Genomic DNA, 21,611 nt, shown 5'->3' on the forward strand with positions numbered 1-21,611 from the left:
TATATAGCCCTCTTGTACTAGCCTACGCTTTATCTAGTTTTATTAGCAAATAATAATTAGACAATATCCTTATTAAGTTATACATATTGTTATAACTAGGATTGTATGTCCTACTGAGTAACGAGAAAAATTCGAAAAAGTTTCTATTTAAAAACTATTTTTATTAAAATATCAACAATCAACAACTTTGTGCTACCTTTTATTTTATTTTTTGTACGTGGTATCGAGAACTGGAGGGGGAACTGCTGTTGGCAATACTTCTCCTTTGACCCAACTTTGTGCCACCTATATTTATTTAAATATTTAGAAATATTGAGAAACACCTATATTGAGCTCTATTTTTTTGATTAGTTGGCATGTTAAATTCAGTTATCAAATTATTTTAATAAGCAATATCAAATATTAACTATTATGTTAATTTGGATTTAATTATAACTCTTAACTTTCTTTTTTCTATACGTAGCAACTCAATAAATCAAAAATAATAATTACCTTGACCAGCGTTACTTTATTATAATCTGTTGACCAAAGTTCACCTAATGGACGTGCCTGAGATTTACCGTTAGATATTAATGACATCGACAATTATTACAATAATTTATTGTATGGATTTGTAAATTTGATATTATTATGGTTATGGTTGTTGATCTTTGTTATTATTATTGTTTTTTATTACTATATATTTCATAAGTGTAACATAAGAATAATTAAAATAATATTATAGGTAATAAAATATTTTATACTTATTTAAAAATAGGTTTTAATTAAAGTTTAACACATCCATTACGATTAATATCAAAACGATAGACGATGATCACCCCATTCTTCGTTGTTGTGTTCTAACGATTTCAGAACTCGTTAACTGTAACGAATGTACGAACCATACGCAATAAATGATTAAATAAAAACAGTGTTTTTTTATGCGCACAAACCTTAATATTATAATAGATCATTATTATAAATTATGACCAAAAAAAGTTATTGTAACTTATGTCGATAGCGTAATAGACTGGACGATGTTGGCAACTTAAATTACGGCGGCGGCGATGGTGACCCGCGGAACTGCAAGTGCAACAATACAGGATTTTGAGGTGAAAATCAAAGTTATACCAAGTTTGTCGTTTTTACTTGATTCCATCTACGATCGATTAATATAATCAATTAATACAAAATCCTAACCTAACCTAACAGTACTAAAATCTGATGAACAAAAAAAAAACCAAATTTAACCCTTTTTAAATTTGCCTATCTTCTTCCCAGAGGTCTAATCTACACACAAACTTTCATTTACAGTAGAACCTCGATTATCCAAACTAATTGGGACCGCACCTAGTTCGGATACGCAAAAGTTCGGATATTGGAAATATAAAATAAAAAATGTTTATAATATTATGTATTAATTATTTATTATTTTTATAATTAAATATTTATTATTATTATAAATATTTTATTAGAATTGCATTACATATTACATTACATTATCAGAAATACATTACATAATCAGAAATACATTAAATTATTAGAAATACATTAGGTACATACATACATTATTAGAAATAAATAAATACATAATTAAATACATGACATTTATTATATTTTTTTGACATAATTATCAATACCTGCCGGATACAAGTTTTCATGTTCGGATAACAGAACGTTCGTATACGCTAATTATAGTTCGGATAATAGAGGGTTCGTATAACGGAGGTTCGGATAATCGAGGTTCTACTGTATATAATATACTAGCTGATATAGACTTTATTAACTCTATATAACTCAAACTTTGTTCAATTCGTTATTTAATAATCGATATATGGTGTTCATTTTTGACATCCAGATTTCCAACTTTTTTGGTGGATTTTTCTAAAATTTTCTTTTGTAAGAACATTGTCCTGACAATTACAAATACAACAAAAAAAGAAACAGTCAAATCAGCCCCAGCTGTTGTGAATTGATGAATTAAGATACATTTTTGACACCATTATATAGATAATGTATATAGGTAAAATAAGAATAACAAAATGTTATCACGGCATAGGTAACGCACTGTCTATACACATCTATGCAACAATCAGATTATTCTACGAAAACAATTTCATGAAACAAAGATGTTTAAGCGTCATGCAAGGAGGTTATAATATAAATATAAGAAGTAACCAAAAGTTTGAGTCTTGTAAGGAAGTGGTATAGATTTCAGTGTCTGGTTGTGATATACATGTCCAGCCCTTTTGGGGATTTCCGCTTTACCACTCGCTGGACGGAAAAAGGTCGCTTTACAACGCTTCAACCCGTCATCGAAAACTAAACTTTCGGTGCAGGTGTGACAAAAAATATTCATAATATTATTTACGACTACTAGATTCTAAGGAACATTTTATAGGCAACTTCATGTGCATTCAGCTATTGACCATATTATTTTCATTGCGTTAGTTGTAAATAACCACTAGTGTAAAGCCGGATTCCCACGACTGGTGTACTTGTCAAATCTGCCAATAATTGTACATTTGACCAGTGGACGATTAGGGTGTTCACACAACTGGTGTACTTGACAAGTAGGCCAATACTTGAGCACTTGTACAAGTAGCCAAGTACACTGTTCCCACAGCTGGCTGTTATAGCAAATATTGGTGGCGGTGGCCACATTTTAATAATAGTTTAATATTTTATTTTTTATAATATTTTTACTTTTTTGTTTTTGTAAATTTTAAGTTAGAAATTTGTAGTCATGATCGTTGTGTGGTAAAGACTTACCTACTAAATAGTTAATTATTTAAATTTTAATTTAATCAATAATTTACCATGATAAGTAGTGCTCGAGTTGGGAGAGTCGGGGTACGTAGGGGGATGGAATATCCCAACTAATTTTTCAGAAATTTTAACTTACTCCTACTATTATTTTTAAGGGAAACGTAGGGGGCTTCAGGACACTTCATTATGCATTTTTATCAAAATGCGCAAGATACAATCAGAATTTTTCTTATGGAATATCGAATATGGATTATTTCATGACTACGGAATACGGATCTATAAATTAGTTAATATTAACTAATTATTAGTAAACTATTATCTATTAATCAATTTACTTTTATTATCCTTTTGAGTTTTTTATTATTTATACTATAATATAGTATATAGAGTGATATTACATATTTCTTATATTAACTTGTATTTTTTTTTTTTTTAAATGATAATTTATAAATATTTTTTATATGATTTCAAAAGGGTATTACGGGTGTGTGGGGGCAATGGGGCATAGCCTCCGTGGCTCAATAACGTTTAACAAGTGATGGGGTCTTTCTTTTTTGAAAAGTAAACAGTCCTCCTACTTTAATTTTGCCAAGTCAAGCACTCGTGATAAGTGACAACGACAAAACACTAGTTTGTTCTTCGCATTTATTGTTATGTGTGGTAAATATTAAAAAAATGTCAGATGTCCAAAGAAGAGAAGGTTGTGGATGACGACAATACATCAAATTCGTATCAAGTAACTTCGTTGTGTTTTATATCTATTTATATCTATATAGCTACCTAAATATGTAATAGAACATAAAATAGCCAAATAGGTATTTATGTATTCCTTACTCAAAAAAAGTTGTACTATCCAGGTATATTATGAGTTAAAATGTTTACAGTTTTCATTCACCTATATTCTACATAGATACTATTAATTAATTAACTTATACTTATATTTTGTTTTTAATTATTTACAACATATGTCCATCTCCATTTAATACTTAAACATTATAACAGTATTATAGCAACCTTACAAATATAAACTATTGTGCATAGATGATTTACTCTTATTCGTGCATGTGAGTAGGTACTACGCGATCTACGGATCCACAATAATACATTGTACCTACAGTGTAGCTACTAAGTATTCAAGTTAAATAGGTACTTATATTATTAGTAATATGTAACTACATCCAAATTTGAACTTAAAATATCAATCAAAAAACTGTTTATATATTTTTTAGTTTTTTTAGTTACAGAATGAACTATATATACGTGGAGCCTATTGTTTAAAATTTCAATCCTTAAAGTTATAAAAATAAATTCAACTTTTGAAATTTAAATGCTTATAAACATTTTTTTTATGCATTTTTAACTCAAAATAATTGGTATATTTATTTGATTTTTACGAATTTTTACAAAATTCGAACTTCAGACGCTTATAAAAAATGACTGTAGGTATTTACGCTTTTTTTAAATTCTTAACTTACGAGAAACCTTGTATTACATTTTTAAGTTTTTTGACAGTGCAAACATTTTTTTATTGACATTATTTAAAAAAACTAATAATAAACAATAATTGAATATGCATAGGCATAATATGGAAATATTTCAACATGAGTCATTAATTTTGAAAGGTTTTTATGGATAATAATCTATGAAAATTTTATGTATCTACGGTTATTTTTTATAGAGTTACTCCAAAATCCAAAATCGATTTAAACTGATTTTGCGTAAAAATTCCCGTTTTCCTTTTTTTTCCGGTGCTTTTGGAAACTAGATAGGTACTTGGAGTTATAAATGTTGACCTCACGAATGCACCAACTAGATTCAAGTTGAAAATAGAAGCATTATTTCGATCACTTATCATGTACACAGACTAGAAATATATTTTTTAAAAATCACCCACACATCATTATAAAATCATTACATTCATCGATTTGCTCAGAATCTAAAAATATATGGTCATATAAGACTTTCTCTTCAAAAATTCACCAAATGGGTTATTTGATATCAAATATAAGGGAGGACAGATTATTCCTAGTTGGTACGCAGGTGGTTAGCTAGGTACCTATATTATGATACCAAAATAATGTTATTATTTTTTATTCATTTAATTTGTATATTACCTATCATATATTATTTGCATATGATACATTGTACCCATTCATAATAAAACGTAAATAAGTATACGTAGGTCATATAAAATATGTAGTACCTACGTAAAATTCCAACAAAAAACGCTAATCGATCTCAAACATGTGCATTGTGCATAATATAAACATTGTCAGCTATACAAACAAAAAAAAATTCTAAAAATTGTCAATACATTAATGTACAATAAAAAAAAATATTATATTATAAAATTTGAATTATTTATACCTACTATAACTTTGGCGCCTCTGTAACAAAGTTATCATGCTACAGTTTTCACTGGTCTAAACGAACCAGTCGTGGGATCAGTAGTACAAGTATATTGGCTGTTCCTTTGACTTGTGTCACATTTACCGACAATCATCGGGAACGGCACCAGTGACAAATAATTGTACAAGTATGCCGATCCGACGGCATGGCAAGTAACCACCAGTACCAAATATTGGCCAAGTACACCAGTCGTGGGAATGCGGCTTAAGAGGAGTATACTTCTATAGCTTAAGTACAAATAACCAAGAATACATTTAATTTAAAATTTAAAATTTAAAATTTAAAACTAAAATAATCATTATTATAAATTATAATATATCTGAATTAGATTCTTCTTCTCTACACTATTATAATATATTATTTATAATGTATAACCAACCTCGCATATAGGTATTATTCTTATTATGTCAGAATTATCGTAAGTGGTTCTCGACGTTCTCATGTTCCAATAATTGTCTTCTAAAATGTTCTTTAAATGACACGCATGCACGCATCATCGCCTACCTACCATTGGCTATTGGGGCTTAGCCCCCCTGACTAAGAGTTACCCCCCCCCCCAAAAAAAATATCCCTTATTGATTTAAATATAAGCCCCCGATGGGTAATTTTAAATAAATAGTTTTGTTAGCCCCCCAGAATTTTAACCGTAGTTGCGCCTATGGGACTAGCTTACATTGGACTTCAAAATTAAAGAACCAACATTATTGTATATATATGTATGTTGGGCTTCAAAAATAATGGATGATAATGTAAATCGGATATAATTGATTGTTGGAATTATCAAAAATCGAACTTATGTATAGAATAAATAATCTTGTAACCTATTACATTATTTTTACTATCTTACATTCAATGACAAATTTTTATTCGTAAATACCGAAAAAATATGTCTGAAAAAATCTAAATTTTGATACTTTAAACAATCGTATACGAGGAATATGAATTCCTATAATAATAATATACAAAATCTAAAATCTGCAAAACATTTTAAAACATATATTGAATACACGCTTATAAAAGTATCAAATAGTTCAATATCAATTTTTTCTACAAATGGAAAAATGTATTTAAATTCAAAATATGAAATAATTCATGGAGGACGCAAAGTTTTAAGTAAATATAAATTAGAAATTAGAATATAATATTACATATTAAACAGTAAGCACATCCTAAAATTTTAAATTATTAAGGTGAATAAACTCAGTTAATTATACTGTGACTTAATAAAATGTAAAATGATTTTGTCACACTTGCGCCAAAAGCTTAATTTTTATATGTCAGTTGATGTGTTGGAAAATTACATTAAGTAAATTTAAATCTTTCTTTTTTTTTACCCAACGGCCAAAAAAGTTATATTATAAATCAGATAATAGGTACCTGGTACATGGGCGATGGGCGTATCGACACGTTTTATCTAATATATCAAATATTGGCTGGAAGATTAGTTAAAAGGTGATTGAAAATTACAAAAAGAGGTGATGAACTGGGAAAAGGATGATGGAAAGGTGATAAAACTGGAAAATAGGTGATGGAAACTGGAAAAGGTTATGAACTGGAAAAGGGTGATGGAAACTGGGAAAAAGGTGATTGAAAAATACAAAAAAAGGTGATGGAAACTGGATAAGGTGATGAACTGGAAAAAAGGGCGATGGAAAAGGTGATGAACTCGAAAATAGATAATGGAAACTGGAAAATGTGATGAACTGGAAAAAAAAGGTGATTGAAAATTACAAAAAAAGGTGATGAACCTAAAAAAGGGTGATGGAAACCGTGATAAATCTGGAAAAAGGTGATGAACTGGAAAAAAGGGTGATGGAAAAGGTGATAAAACTGGAAAAGGTGATAAAAATGGGAAAAGGTGATAAAAATGGAAAATAGGAAAATAAGTTATGGAAATGGTGATGGTGATAAAAGTTGTGATGGTAATGGAAATTGTAATGGTATTTTTCTTTCATGAAACTGTTTTCGTATAGTTGTCTGGTTGTTGCATAGATGCCAGCCTGAATTACCTTTGCCGTGAATCGTGATGACGAGATCTTTGAATGCGGAGCGTAACAAAAAATAGTATGTGTGATTTGTGCGGGAAGGAAATTTCCTCCCTTGCCACATAATATACTATTTAAATGACAAACCAATGAGTGATAACTTACAGCTGGTCACAATATTTCATTACAATTTTGATGATGTTGCCTATGATTAAGAAACTTTATACATTATTCATTAGACGTTGAAGATGAATATGTAATATACGAATCGACAATTTTCTTATCAATTTTCCTGGTTCATACCGCATTGTGATAGGTACCTACGTAATTAATTGGGTAACAATTCTAAAATACAATAATTTTTTGTTAATCGATGTGATATAAAAAAATCTGCCTCCAAAGGGGGAAATTAAGTGGTTGTAAGTATACAACAGTGGAACAAATACATATACATATTCATTTTATCTGTTTCATCTGTGGGGGTGGTAAACTTGGCCCCCTCATTATGTTTTTTTGATTTCTAAGTATTCAGGTGATTTACAAATTCGGAGAATATATTTACAATTATTTATAATGGATTTACAATTGTTTACAATTTGTCCGGAGTCGATAGGTGAAAGTGGGAGGGCCAGCTTCATGTACGTGATATTACGATGTCTGCCATAATCCGTTGTCACTGGTTATGATTAGCTGGTGGCTATAGTAGTGTTATATTATTCGATAAATAATTGCTTTTTGGAAAAAAAAAACAATCATGCAAAAAAAAGAATATTGGGTAAATAATACCATTGGTGATTGGTTACAGGTAAATAGTAAACATAATTTGTAATACGTAGTTTATTAGTTCAAAATATTTATACCAGGGAACCAATTTGCAATTATAAGTTGAATATTATATTTTTTTTGCATAGTTTTGGCAAGCAACTTGACTTGCTAATTCTGAAAACCAACTTGCTATTACTTGCTAATTATTCGCTATTTTTGGGCATACTTTTGATGTGTATTGGTTACCGCTAGTGGTAAACAATTTTTCAAATAATTAATGATATTTCTACAATTTAAAATTATTCATACCATAATTATTGCATTTTTTATAATATATTTTGATTTATTGAGAATTCAATACTTGTAGTGATAACCGTATCTTAATCAAACTAACAATTCCATTTGCACACCACGTTTTTAAACTATGTCTCTGGCACGGTTAATGATATCATAATATATGTAAGTACATTTTTTACCTTTGACCCCCCCCCCCCAAACTACCAACTAGATTCACTATCCTATCAGAAAAGATACTGATGAAGAAAATCTAAGCATTTTTACTGTCCTAAAAGGTGATGACAGACACAAAAATTAAAAAATTAAACAAAACAAACATCATTGTAAAATCAATAAATTCATTGCTCCGCTAAGAGTCTAAAATTGTTGAGGCAAATTTAAAACATGTAGATTATTTATAAAATATTAATATATTTTGTTTTAAAAAAATACTGAATGTACGTTAAAAACGTAAATTACCAAGTTACAACAAACTTTCAATCAAAAATTGTACTATTGTATATTTTATAGATTACTATTAATCGTAAGTTGGTAACGATCTGCTGTTCATTAGGTGTCTAGAGACTTTAAATATATAATAAATAATATTAGGCAAATATATTTTAGGGCAAGAGATGCTGTAGCATCCCAGCATCCCAACCAGTCCACGCCTGGGCACCACCACCACCACCCCCAAGGAGCCACGGCTCAAAAAAAAAACAGCCTCGCCACGCCACTGAAGTACGTTGTACAATGTACTTGATTAAACAAATTCAAAAATCTATTACAAATATTATGTAGGTATCTTATTTATATTTTACTTCATACCTGCAGGTCCCCACTGACTAAATTCAATTTTTACTAAAACTCAATGAACCAATCATAAGCTAGTAAATTACCTGTGTTTTATTATTATGTTAATAAGTTCACAATTGATTCATTAAAATATGTTAAGTGCATGCTTAGCTATTTTGCACAGGTTCCATACCTATCATAACAATATAAATAAGTGATATCTTATTACATTAATATTTCATATTACTACAGTTTTTAGATTGTGAGCGAAGCGATGAATGTATTGATTTTACAATGATGTGTGTGTTTTTTTTTATTTTATTTTTTTATTTTTTTTGTGTCTGTCAACACCTTTTAGGACAGTAAAAGTGCTTGTATTTTCTTCAACAGTAACTTTTCTGGTAGTAAAGTGAATCTAGTTGGTACTTTGGGGGGGAGGGGGGGGGGGTCAAAGGTAAAAAATGTACTTACATATATTATGTGACTGTAGATACTTGAAAATTACACTGAATGTTTATATTAGCATTTCCTATACATGATAAAATTTTGAAAATAATTTGACTCTTTTTGAGCTGTTACGGACATTGTCAGTTTACAATTTTCTTAGTTTTTTTTTTCTATAAATATCAATAAAATTTTATTTGTTGGGTAAAAAGCGTGAAAATGTAATTCAAGGCTCCTGATATAATGTTACAATATCAGTTGAAAAATATTCAAAATACATAGGCACAATTTTTTTTTATAAGCATTAAAAGTTCGAATTTTGACAAAATTTATCAAATTTAAAATTTAATGATTGTTTTATAGTTAAAAACGAAGAGTTTTAAACCGATGTCGGAAGCTGCAGTGGTCTTTTGATCTGGTCGACGGTCTCGAGCCGGTTGGTGTGTGATAAGGAGGTCTGGTGATAAGGTTAGGACCACCGCGGTTCGACGTGGTAGCCCGGGTTATAAGCCTGTATATATATTCTGTATGTATATTCCATCACCTTTTTTCCAGATTTATCACGGTTTCCATAACCCTTTTTTCCAGTTCATCACCTTTTTTTGTAATTTCCAATCATCTTTTTTTCCAGTTTCCATCACCCTTTTTCCAGTTCATCACCTTTTTTTGTAATTTTTAATCACCCTTTTTCCAGTTTCCATCACCTTTTTTTTCCAGTTCATCACCTTTTTTTGTAATTTTCAATCACCTTTTTTCCAGTTCATCACCTTTTCCAGTTTCCATCACCCTTTTTCCAGTTTCCATCACCTTTTTTCCATCACTCATTTTCCAGTTTATCACCTTTTTTTCCAGTTTCCATCACCCTTTTTCCAGTTCATCACCTTTTTTCCAGTTTCAATCACCCTTATTCCAGTTCATCACCTTTTCCATCACCCTTTTTTCCAGTTCATCACCTTTTTTCCAGTTTTCCATCACCCTTATTCCAGTTCATCACCTTTTCCATCACCCTTTTTTTCCAGTTTTCCATCACCTTTTTTCCAGTTCATCACCTTTTTTTGTAATTTTCAGTCACCTTTTTTCCAGTTCATCACCTTTTTTTGTAATTTTCAATCACCTTTTTTCCAGTTCATCACCCTTTTTTGTAATTTTCAATCACCTTTTTTCCAGTTCATCACCTTTTCCAGTTTCCATCGCCCTTTTTCCAGTTCATCACCTTTTTTGTAATTTTTAATCACCTTTTTTTCCAGTTCATCACTTTTTCCAGTTTCCATCACCGTTTTTTCCAGTTCATCACCTTTTCCAGTTTCCATCACCTTTTCCCAGTTCATCACCTTTTTTGTAATTTTCAATCATCTTTTTTCCAGTTTCCATCACCTTTTTTCCAGTTCATCACCTTTTCCAATTTCCATCACCTTTTCCCGTTTCCATCACCTATTTTCCAGTTCATCACTGGTATTTCATATATTTGTATTTATATTATCATTAAATAGTAAACTTGGGCTAACTCTCGACAAACGCTTATCCTGGAGCCCACACATAAAATTTAAACCTAAGACTGTTTAACTCTAGACTTCATATCCTCAGACCACTCTTAAAATCTAAACTTTCCCTTTCCAATAAACTTACTATATAAAAATCAATAATTCGACCAGCTTGGACATATGGTATCTAGTTATGGGGCTCTGCAAAGCCCTCTAACACCAACATGCTTCAAGCTTTTTCAATCTATCTGCCTACGATTAATAACTTCTTCTCCTTGGTATTTCACAAACAATAATCTTCACAAAGACCTAAAAATTCCTACACTCAATCAATTAGCAAAAGCCCATTACTCTAAATTTCACTCCAACTTAAACTCTCACAGTAATCCATTAATAAAGAAACTTTCTTCCACCTCACTTTCTGGCAATGTAATTAGAAGACTCAAAAGACATTGACCTACTAAAAAAAAAAAAAAAAAAAACCACAATATCTAAAATGTACTTGGTCGGGTGGTGCTACTGAGTGCCTGCTCAAAAAATGTTAAATTCTGCTACTTATACTATATTAAATATCCTATTTCCTCATTGTACATACGTTGTATAGATTGTAAATTACTTAAATGAATAAAAAAAAAAATAGTTAACTTTAAAAAAAAATGGGGGGGGGGAAATGTCAGCGAGTCTGTATACCTAAGTTATAAATAAAGTTTGTATTTACTATTTACCATAATTTTATAAATTGATATTAGACATAACCATAAATTATATTTTTAATGATAAAATAATGCATAGATATGTTAAAAAGTTTGCCTCCCCATAACAAAATCATTTGACCGCCACTGTGCGGAAAGTGCACATCGTGAAGTGGAAATAGCAAAACGTGAAACGAAGCACCGATAAGACAGAAACGGCGTACACCTAATAATATACAAAATAAACCATGCAATCGTGGAGCGGGCAAAAAAAAAAATTTTACTACAAAAAAATTAAATAGTGATATTATACTTTAAGTTTAAATTAATTTGTGAGCTGTGACTCAAACAAATCTTATACTAAAATTATTTATTTGATCAAGTAATTCAATACCATTGTTAAGATTGCGTTTTGTCGGTCACTTCATTATTAACAAGATTCTGTAATCTATAAGCACATAGTATACTTAGTACCTACGTCTAACATCATCATTCATCTTCCTATAGGCCATAGCATAAACCTCCTATCACTTATATGCATTGACCACTAACTACTATCACGACATGATATCCTTACACCTCAGTTCTCGGTTAACTATTTTCTCCGGTATGCGCTATACGAATGATAATTTAATATACATAAAATCCACATTAAAGACATATGGGCAATGTAAGTTCCTGTACAAAAGTGAATAAGAGACAAGTATGGGCCAATAAATAAAAGGAACACTCAGTGTCACTGCGAACTCGATCACAATCTTCGGTTCCCCACTTTTCCTTTACCTATACCATTTTTTGTTATGGCTTCACGTGACGCTATGATTGTGCGCCCTAGGACCGCACTGTGCATAGGACCTATACGAATATTTTTGGGCCTACAAAAATGTGTGGCTACAGTTTTTTTGTAATATTTTATGTTTTTATTTAAAACTATTATTACTACTATAAGTTAATGCACTTATACAATTTGTATACGATACCACAACAAGTAAAATATTATGTATATAAGAATTTTAAGGCAAAAATAATAATATTACTCGTATATTTACATTATCAATGTTCGCTGTCGTAATTCATAATTGCCAATAGAAATTAGATTGGATAAAATAAGTGATTATTATAATTATTTTTCTTTGTCACCCAATCGATATTTAAAAAAAAAAAACCAATAACAGGGTACATGGTTGGTGTACAAGTTACATGGTTGGCAGGATACAGGGTACATGGTCATGTTTATTGTACACAAACTACCAAACACTAGATTCTTGATTCCTAAATGTCTGGTAATGTCAATGTCCCCATGTTCAGAAAGTAAATAAAACACGTTTGATTTACAGATACCGCTCTATATTGGTACTTGAAGTCTGAAGAACCACTGCTGCACCAGTGTGAACAATATAGTTTAATATGAAAACCAGTGGCGGTTCTGGTAGTATTTTTTTGGTGAGGCAACCTATGTATCACCCCCCCCCCCCCCATACAAAATTAGAATTCACAATAAATCTAATTTAAAAACATAAAAAAAATCCACACAGTCTTCACTTTACCCAACAACAAACATGGCCAACAAAACAATTTTTGTATATAATGACTCCCGCATAACCAAGTGTTGTTGATAAAAATTTGGATTAAATGACCTACAGAATACCTTACTTAGTTTCTTGTCAGGAGCCAAAGCTGACAAAATCGGAATAGGCTTACCCACTTTTACTAAATCATTTTTACTATCAGAATTCCATCGTCGAAACGGCGTCTCCAACAACATAACTACCACGTCTGTCACTGGATACGTCATAACTCCAACAGTAATTAATTTAATAATGTTTATTACAAAAAACTGCAGCACTCGCACATATATTTTAACGTAGACGTTAAGACGAACCGGAATCACCGAAAAAGTGTAAGACACAAGCGACCATTCGTACAAGACGTCAAGACAGAAATCACTAATGATAAATATAAAATTACTATCAATAGATATTACAACGGAAAACTGTCCCGAGTCTCGATTGTAACAATAACATCATTACTGATAATGTGTTTTTACGTTGAAATGCCGGCTGACTATATATTCCTGTATACCGAGTCTATTTTTAGTACATAAGGCGATATTAGTCGAGCCTCACAATGATCATTGCGCATGCGCAACTCTAGTTATTTAATAGTCGCGTGCATTCGCGTATATACGCTTGTGTGTGTAATTCATGTACACAATAGTACATACTCTGAGGCGGAGTTAAACGGTGCTTACTGACGTCATCGGAACATTGCCGCCGGTTGAAACAGCGTTTGTTTACGTAATAATTATTTCATACATTTCTTATCGGTTTATCACTATTTTTGGTAATAAACACTAAATAATATAATGATTTACCATTTACAATATAATAAATAATAATTTATATTGTTAAACTTGGCAAAGAAGATTTTTTTCCCAAATAAAATCATAAAAACGTTAAAAATTAATATCAAAATATGTATATGCTATCGGTGGGCCAAAAAAAACTTTAATAGTATTTTTTACTTAAAATTTTAGGTTAGGCGGCGCCTCACTTGCCTCACCCCCAAAACCGCCACTGATGAAAACCGTATAAATAAAGGTATCACACAAGACACTGCACATACGAGAAACCAACAAAGTAACGAAATGTAATCTTCACGAAACCACTAGCACGTCGAACCAAATTAATACTAACTCCTCCAATCTGGTGGTGGGTGACTTTTCTATATTATAGAAATTATTACGCTAGAATTATCGCAAGTCACGATGGTATTAACAGATCATCTAGAATGTAGAACCACAGAATATATGAAATCAGAATGGTCACATCTCAAAAAATTACATAATTCTTATGGGAATCTGATAAGAAGGTCCGCCATATTGAATGCATACGTCAGTGTTGCCCAAAAAAAAAATCTTAAATTTACCTCTTACTATACAATAGTTCAGCTATAAGTTTTATTTTTATTTATTGTAATTATGAATACTGTTATTAAAATCGTGCAATTTAGAATAAAAAGTGCAAAACGTACAATTTCGTGCAAAATAAAACTACGTTTAAATTAATCTACTTCTCATGATTCGGATTTATAATTTGTTTTTATATGTTTTAAAGCAAAGGAAAAAAAGTTGCAATTGCACGAGAATCCGGTCTCTAGTTATTATGTTGTAAGACAGCCCGAATAGAAACACTTTTAACTCAGCAATATCATAAATTTAACGGTTCCATTATGGGTTTTGTTCTAAAAAGCTGATCAATGCATCAAAATACTGATCTGTTTTAGAATGTATGATTCAAATTTCAAGATATTTGTATTTATATTTAACAGATTATTTAATATTCTTCTTTTCTTATGAAAGAAAAGTAAGTATTAATGAACTATTAGGCTATTCAAAACGGGAACAAATAAACAAAGATACCAAAAATTTTTCTTACCTGGCAGGTTCTTTTGGGAAAGTAAAAAACTTATGGTTTCCTTATTCAAAATATGGCTTTTACAATTGATCAAACAACATTTTGAATACTGTTTGGCCCGTTTATTAACAATAAACTCCATTGTGAATAAATTAAAAAAGTTACACAGTAATGCAAGTGAACAATTCAGTAAACTTGAAAATTACAGTCAAAAATTTTCAAAACCATATAATAAGGTACAAAAAACCGCGACATACAAACAACAACAACGGCGGTAAAATGTAAAATGTTTGGTTAGGAGATTGGAAAGTATATTGTAAACATCGTTACAACAGTGTCACCGTAAGCAACATAAAATTGAAAAAACATTAATATTGAGTTTGTGGTCAATCTGGTGCTTGCATTCAATATGGCGGACTGTTTTTTCAGGCGGCAGAAGTGTCCATTCTGATTTCATATATTCTGTGGTAGAACTAGATCACACGTGTTCCCCTTGTCTTCTAGAATTTGTTTAATGACGTGCATGCACATATGGTTGCCTACCTTTTGAGGTGCAGCTTATCATCTCGTTCATGACAAATTACAATTAATAATTATTGTATATGGATAATTTCAGATTGTTTACCGTCTTACCGATATCGGTGTGTACCGATTCAGATGATAATATTACGAATCAATAGATTCAACTACAGAGCCTTTATATATATAAGAGAGTGGCTAAACTCGATAAACGTTTTCTATTGGCTGGCTGTTATTATTGATAATGGACGCCATTTTTATCAAAATTTGTTTATATTTTACCAATGTTGAATACATTAATTGCTATTTGTTTTTACATGACATTTTAATTTTAATAATATGTAACTATTAAAATTAACTTATTTATTATTTACATGGTTTTGTTGCATAATTATAAATTTATAATATATATTATCCGTATTCATATTTTGTATTACAGTCTACGGTTATGTATTATATAAGTTAAGATATACCTACCTACCAAGTTAATATAACCATATGGCATATCACATTATACAATAATGTACTATTTTAATTGTTGGTGTGCAGTAAGCATATTTCTTTTATATTTTATAAATTGACTAGTATATTATATTATTTACTATTTTATGCTTTATAGATTTTAAAAATACGCGGGAATTTTTTGGATGAAACATGATATCTATCAACCCAGTTGGCCACTCTCTTATTATCTAGGCTCTAGACTCTAGAGTCTAGAGATTCAACTGTCGCGCTGCCACTGCATCCTTTGGCCGGATACGGCTAAGCCAAACCGCATAAGCCCTGGGAACGTGGGCGAACCCCCCCCCCCCTCCTCCAGCTTGCCATGGTGGAAAAGAGGATCGAGTCCACGAAGGTGATAAATGATAATCAACGACCAGGCCACTCCCCCCCCCCCTCATGATTATTAGGGGGACCCGGGGAGGGAGTATTTCGCGGTCGTTATCATCGTCCCCGAGAGCTCGACTGACAACAAGTCTAGCCGCCGCCGGGCTGGCCAACGATCGACGTTCCTGATGAGAATACACTACAATTGTAGTTAGATGAAAACAATTATTTTATATTTTTACGCACTTTAAACATACTTATCAAAATGTCCATGTGTATAGAAATAGTTTATCATTGTGAAATATTAATAAAAAAAAAACTGAAGAGTAAAGCTTATTGCTTAACTGTCACGATTTCCAATAATAATAGTTATCATTTATAATAAAAATGACAATAACAGCTGGTATTCTACTTTCTGGTAAAGTTTACATATGAAAGATTGAAAGTTACAACTTAATATTAGATACAGGTCTTCATTTATTGATAATTATTATTATATATTTTACTAATAACTATCATGTTGACATTGTTGGCTACTTTCATCATTCTGTTACATCTTACTGCATCGTTCGTGAGTCATCTTCCACACCATCGACCTCTGTTATATTGTTCTGTTCCGGCATTTCTTTATTAATAAATTTCTTACGACTTATAGTTTCCTGTGGGACATTAGTTTCATTTGTTAAGTCTTTAGGTCGTTGCTCTTCTTCTCCTTTGAACAATTTCTCCAAATCATTTTCACGATCCTCTAATCTTTTCATTTTTTTCTCCTCCAGTTTGGTTAATTTGTCATTTGATTCCTTTAATCGCTCTCCAAGAGTTATTCTTTCTTGAAGCGTCAATGTTTTCACAATGACTAATTTCATTCCTTTGGTATGACCATTCACAATTTCTATAAATATTAGAAATAAAAATAAATAATATGTTAATTTTCAGTTGGTTGGTAAATCGATAGATTTCAAAACTAAAAACTTAAGCATATAATATTTCACAGAGAATAATGATATTGATACATTGTTATACACGTTACGGATTTTTCTACTATCTATAACTACTTACCAAAACGAATGTATAATTAATTGAATTTATTGAATCTTTGTGACTAAAGATCCTACTATATTATTATATACATTAGTCATAACTCAAATAAACATAATATAACATACAAATTTAAAGTTTTTCATTATATAGAAATCATTAAGATTTCTTTTATACGGTCGCATAAACGCATTTGTAATACCTAAATTTTGATCAAATTGCAATAAAATAATTAGTAAATATTTTTATATAGATCCTTCTAAATGGTATTTAATCTATGTTTTTAGTAAATATACCTACCGACAAATTGTACATACAAATGATTAATAAAATATTTCATTATATTTTAAGAAAAATTAAAACACACTAAGTAGTACTACTATACTACTGCATAATACGTATTATGTAGAATCGTAGAAATAACAAAAAGTATGGTTAACAAATAGACCAAATACCTGTTAAATTTTTAAAAAACAAGTAGATAGGCATTTTAGTATTGTGGTTGTTTAGATTTTATACTTATTGTATAAATTATTTAATTGAAATGTATGTAATTACATATTTATATATTAATATTAATTAATTTTATTAATTTTATCAAACAGTAATTTTGACATAGATATATACTCAACGATTATACATACTTAAGATGTATCATTCTATAATACTTTTATATTAAATACATTATACACACATTTTATTTTTTAGTAAATAAAACCGGTACTTTTAGGTACGGCTATACTCAGTTATTCAAGTACCTATGATTAAAATAAATAAATACCATCTTTTATATTTTCATTATCAGGTGCTTCGACTATGTGCTGACCATTCAAATATGTTTTTCCTCCAAAATATATTAGAGAAATTCTAAAAATTCAAATAATTCATACTTTAATATTACGAAAACAATAAATAATAATATTTTTACTTACCTCGAGGACACAAATAGGGGTAAAATAACACTAACTAAGCATAAGTATACCGCGAACATTTTGTAAATAATTTCAACAAACCTAAATAAAAGAATAAAGGAATAAGTTTACTAACGTCAGTAGTTTCACAAAAATATATATTTACTATTAAATCCAAATATATATGGCTGTATAGCGTTATAGTGTTTATGAATAATTATTCCTACAAATGTTTGAAATTCTCTATTCATATTCAAAATTAAATATCTATGAACAGTTCTACATAATTACATTACATTTTGGCGAATATTGTCTTTATTTGAACAAAAATATGTTTATACAATGCTGCATTACTATTGTATCCAACATTTCATGAGCAAATAACCATAAATTACTAATAGAAATATATTGATAGTTGATACTGAAATACTCTATACTTTAATGCCATGTGGTTAATATTAATTTTCATAGTATTATTCTAATAATTATTATGTATCACATTCATACATTTATATATAGGTAGCTTTCAACTAATCATTTTCGACTATACCTTCAACTATATCTAGGTATATTATAGTATAATTATCGTTGTTACAATTGTGAACGATAATTAACTTAAAACACTGTACATGATACATCCACATGTTTATTTAATATTTTATTAAACAACAAATCATATTATATAGATACATGTAATATTTGTGTGGACTGCAGTGTTGCCAAAATTCAATACTGTACTTACGTCCTACCTAATATTGGACACAACGCTAAAATAAAATAATTAGTTTTGCAATACACATTTGTCGCCTGCCTGTAACCTTTTTCGCTTTAAGGAGGATCATCGCATCACACGTATTTTGCATACGTTTTAGACCAATAAGTGGTGGTAAATAACACATATACTTCGGAATGTCCCATGTTATTTTTTTATACATGACGTATGAACACTTTGACAAAATATCTAGGCTTTTTAGGAAGTCAATTTTCAATTTTCAATTTTAAAAGACCTTAAAGTATAAAGAGTTAAGTAAGAAGTATAAATTTAAGAAATTATTTTCGAAAATCCCATGAAATAATTGCTTTACATTTGTATTTATTTTAGGCACAACTGATTTTAAATGAAAAAAGTGATTCCTAAAGAGCTTAGTCTAGAAGCTTATAAATTCAACCGTTTTTACAAAATTACAATCGAACTTCAGGAAATATGTTTGATTTACTACCGCTTTTAGTAGTTTTTATACCTAGTTATGCAAACAAGAATATTTTCACGAATTATAGACATGTGAGACGAAAGTCACATCTGGCGGCGGTTGCCCTACATGGCATTACAGCGATTCTCTGAAACATTAATGTTAATTTACTACTCACACACAGACATAGCCCAAATGCTTATGTCATATGAATTGCCTAAATATTACTCCTTAAAACATGACACGCTAGAGCCCCCTTAATACGGACGACTAGATAGTAGTTGTTGAGGCCTTTCGACTATCGACTAATAATCAAAATAACTAAGGGAATTCAAAAATATTATGCATAAACTATGTATGCATATAGTGTATTCTATGTTAGATCTGGATTGACCAAAAGACGTGTTACCTAAGTGTTTGGTAGACTCTATAAAGAGTAGTTTATTATTTTGGTTCTATAATTATTGGCGATTCGATTAAAAAATATCCAATGGCCCCATAACAGTACTACTACCGTTGTATTACTTGTCGAATATGACAATGATAATCATTCATTGGACAATAATGGACATTGATCTATTGTGCAACACTCCGGTATTTATATTTCATGATATTTCACATTGAAATTTAAGTACCTACATAATATTATCCACAAGTGATTTATTCGTGCATAGTATAATTTTTAAACATAACTTTATATTCTGGTTAAATATAATACGTCTGTCATAAAATCTAGCCTATAATAAAGAATTTCCAAATACATTTGATTGTATGATTATGTACAGTTTTAACTATTTGCAAGTGGTCTAAATATTTAATTATGTTACTCAAGAGATAGGTATTACCGTTGATTATAAATACTATACTATATAGTATTTATAATCAATGGTATTATTATAAACGTAGCTGTACATTTTACGTAGCGTTTTCGTGGTTCGAGGTTCGTCGTTTCTTAATATTTACAAACAACACTCTACACGGTGCACACTAAACGTGTAAATTCGTGATTAGAAAATAACGCAACAAACTGCACAACCTTAATAAATGGTACTTATATACATGATATTAATCATAGGTATTAATTTCTGACAAGACATTATACAACAAGAAATAATATACTTACCCACATATTATTATTATGACATATTTTTGCTTTCACGCATGAATTGTATTGGAATTGCATATATAAAACGCCGTCCAACAAAATGTTTATATCAACAACAACATTAGTATTCATATTTTAAATTCTAAGTAGTGATGAATGTATTGATTTTACAATGATATGTGTTTTAGATTCCGAGCGGAATGGTTGATGTATTAATTTTACAATGATGTGTGTGTTTTTTTTTTGTCTGTCGTCACCTTTCAGAACAGTAAAAATGCTTTGATTTTCTTAAACAGCATCTTTTCTGGTGGAAAAGTGAATCTAGTTAGTACTTTGGGGTATAAAAAGTAAATAATTGCTAATATATTTCCAAAAACATCTAGAAAAACCAAAAACAAAATTAAGGAAAATTGTGGTTTCTAACGCAAAACAGTTTGGTGTAACTAAAAAACCAATAACCGTTAAACCTTAGATACTTTAAATTTTCACCAAATGTTTATATGCCATGCATGATAAAGTTTCAAAACAAAGTTTGTCAATATAAATAAAATGTTGAACTTTTTTAGCAAAGTTTTTAAATTTAAGACAAGGTTTCTTATAAGTATTTCATACAGTAACCAAGCATAATATCTAAAAATTATATAAACACAGTTTTTTTCAATAAATATTTTAAGTTTAAATTTGGAGAATAACGATTTGTTGAAAGTTAAAAATATTATTCGTGGGTACATGAAACTTTTAAAGTATATTATTAAATTTTATATCATGCTAAATGTAATTTTTTGGAAAACATTTATTCAATTTATTGTAATACTAATGGTAAAATAAATTACTTTAACAGCTATAATATCATAAAATATACTTTGTAGTTAATAATAAAGGCTGAATATATACGCTCAGAATCGTTTTTCGAATACTATGACTTTATATCATTGAATTCCAATTTAACACATTCATTACTATGGCCCAGCCAGACGATTTATTTCTCTAAGAATTTAAAACCTCCACA

The 21,611-nt window shown here is 29.9% G+C and overlaps 1 protein-coding gene across 1 annotated transcript; it reads right to left on the reverse strand.

Moving 5' to 3' along the window:
• Positions 1–16,711: 16,711 nt before the first annotated feature.
• On the reverse strand, positions 16,712–18,517 carry LOC132943211 (uncharacterized). The gene is made up of 4 exons (XM_061012089.1): positions 18,474–18,517; positions 18,329–18,409; positions 18,178–18,263; positions 16,712–17,250 (listed from the first exon to the last, which is right to left on the reverse strand). Exons 2-4 carry the CDS (start codon positions 18,385–18,387, stop codon positions 16,916–16,918), a joined length of 480 nt encoding a protein of 159 aa, XP_060868072.1. The 5' UTR covers positions 18,388–18,409; positions 18,474–18,517; the 3' UTR covers positions 16,712–16,915.
• Between the last annotated feature and the right edge of the window lie 3,094 nt (positions 18,518–21,611).

The sequence above is a fragment of the Metopolophium dirhodum genome, chromosome 4, assembly GCF_019925205.1.
Source record: "Metopolophium dirhodum isolate CAU chromosome 4, ASM1992520v1, whole genome shotgun sequence".
Taxonomy (NCBI): Eukaryota; Metazoa; Arthropoda; class Insecta; order Hemiptera; family Aphididae; genus Metopolophium; species Metopolophium dirhodum.

What these genes read in the sequence shown, in the direction of transcription:
- LOC132943211 (XM_061012089.1), bottom strand. Translation starts at nt 18,387, where the DNA reads ATGTTCGCGGTATACTTATGCTTAGTTAGTGTTATTTTACCCCTATTT. An exon ending in CCCCTATTTGTGTCCTCGAG is followed by an intron (nt 18,264 to 18,328) that starts GTAAGTAAAAAT and finishes TTGAATTTTTAG; the next exon opens with AATTTCTCTAATATATTTTG. An exon ending in TAATGAAAATATAAAAGATG is followed by an intron (nt 17,251 to 18,177) that starts GTATTTATTTAT and finishes TAATATTTATAG; the next exon opens with AAATTGTGAATGGTCATACC.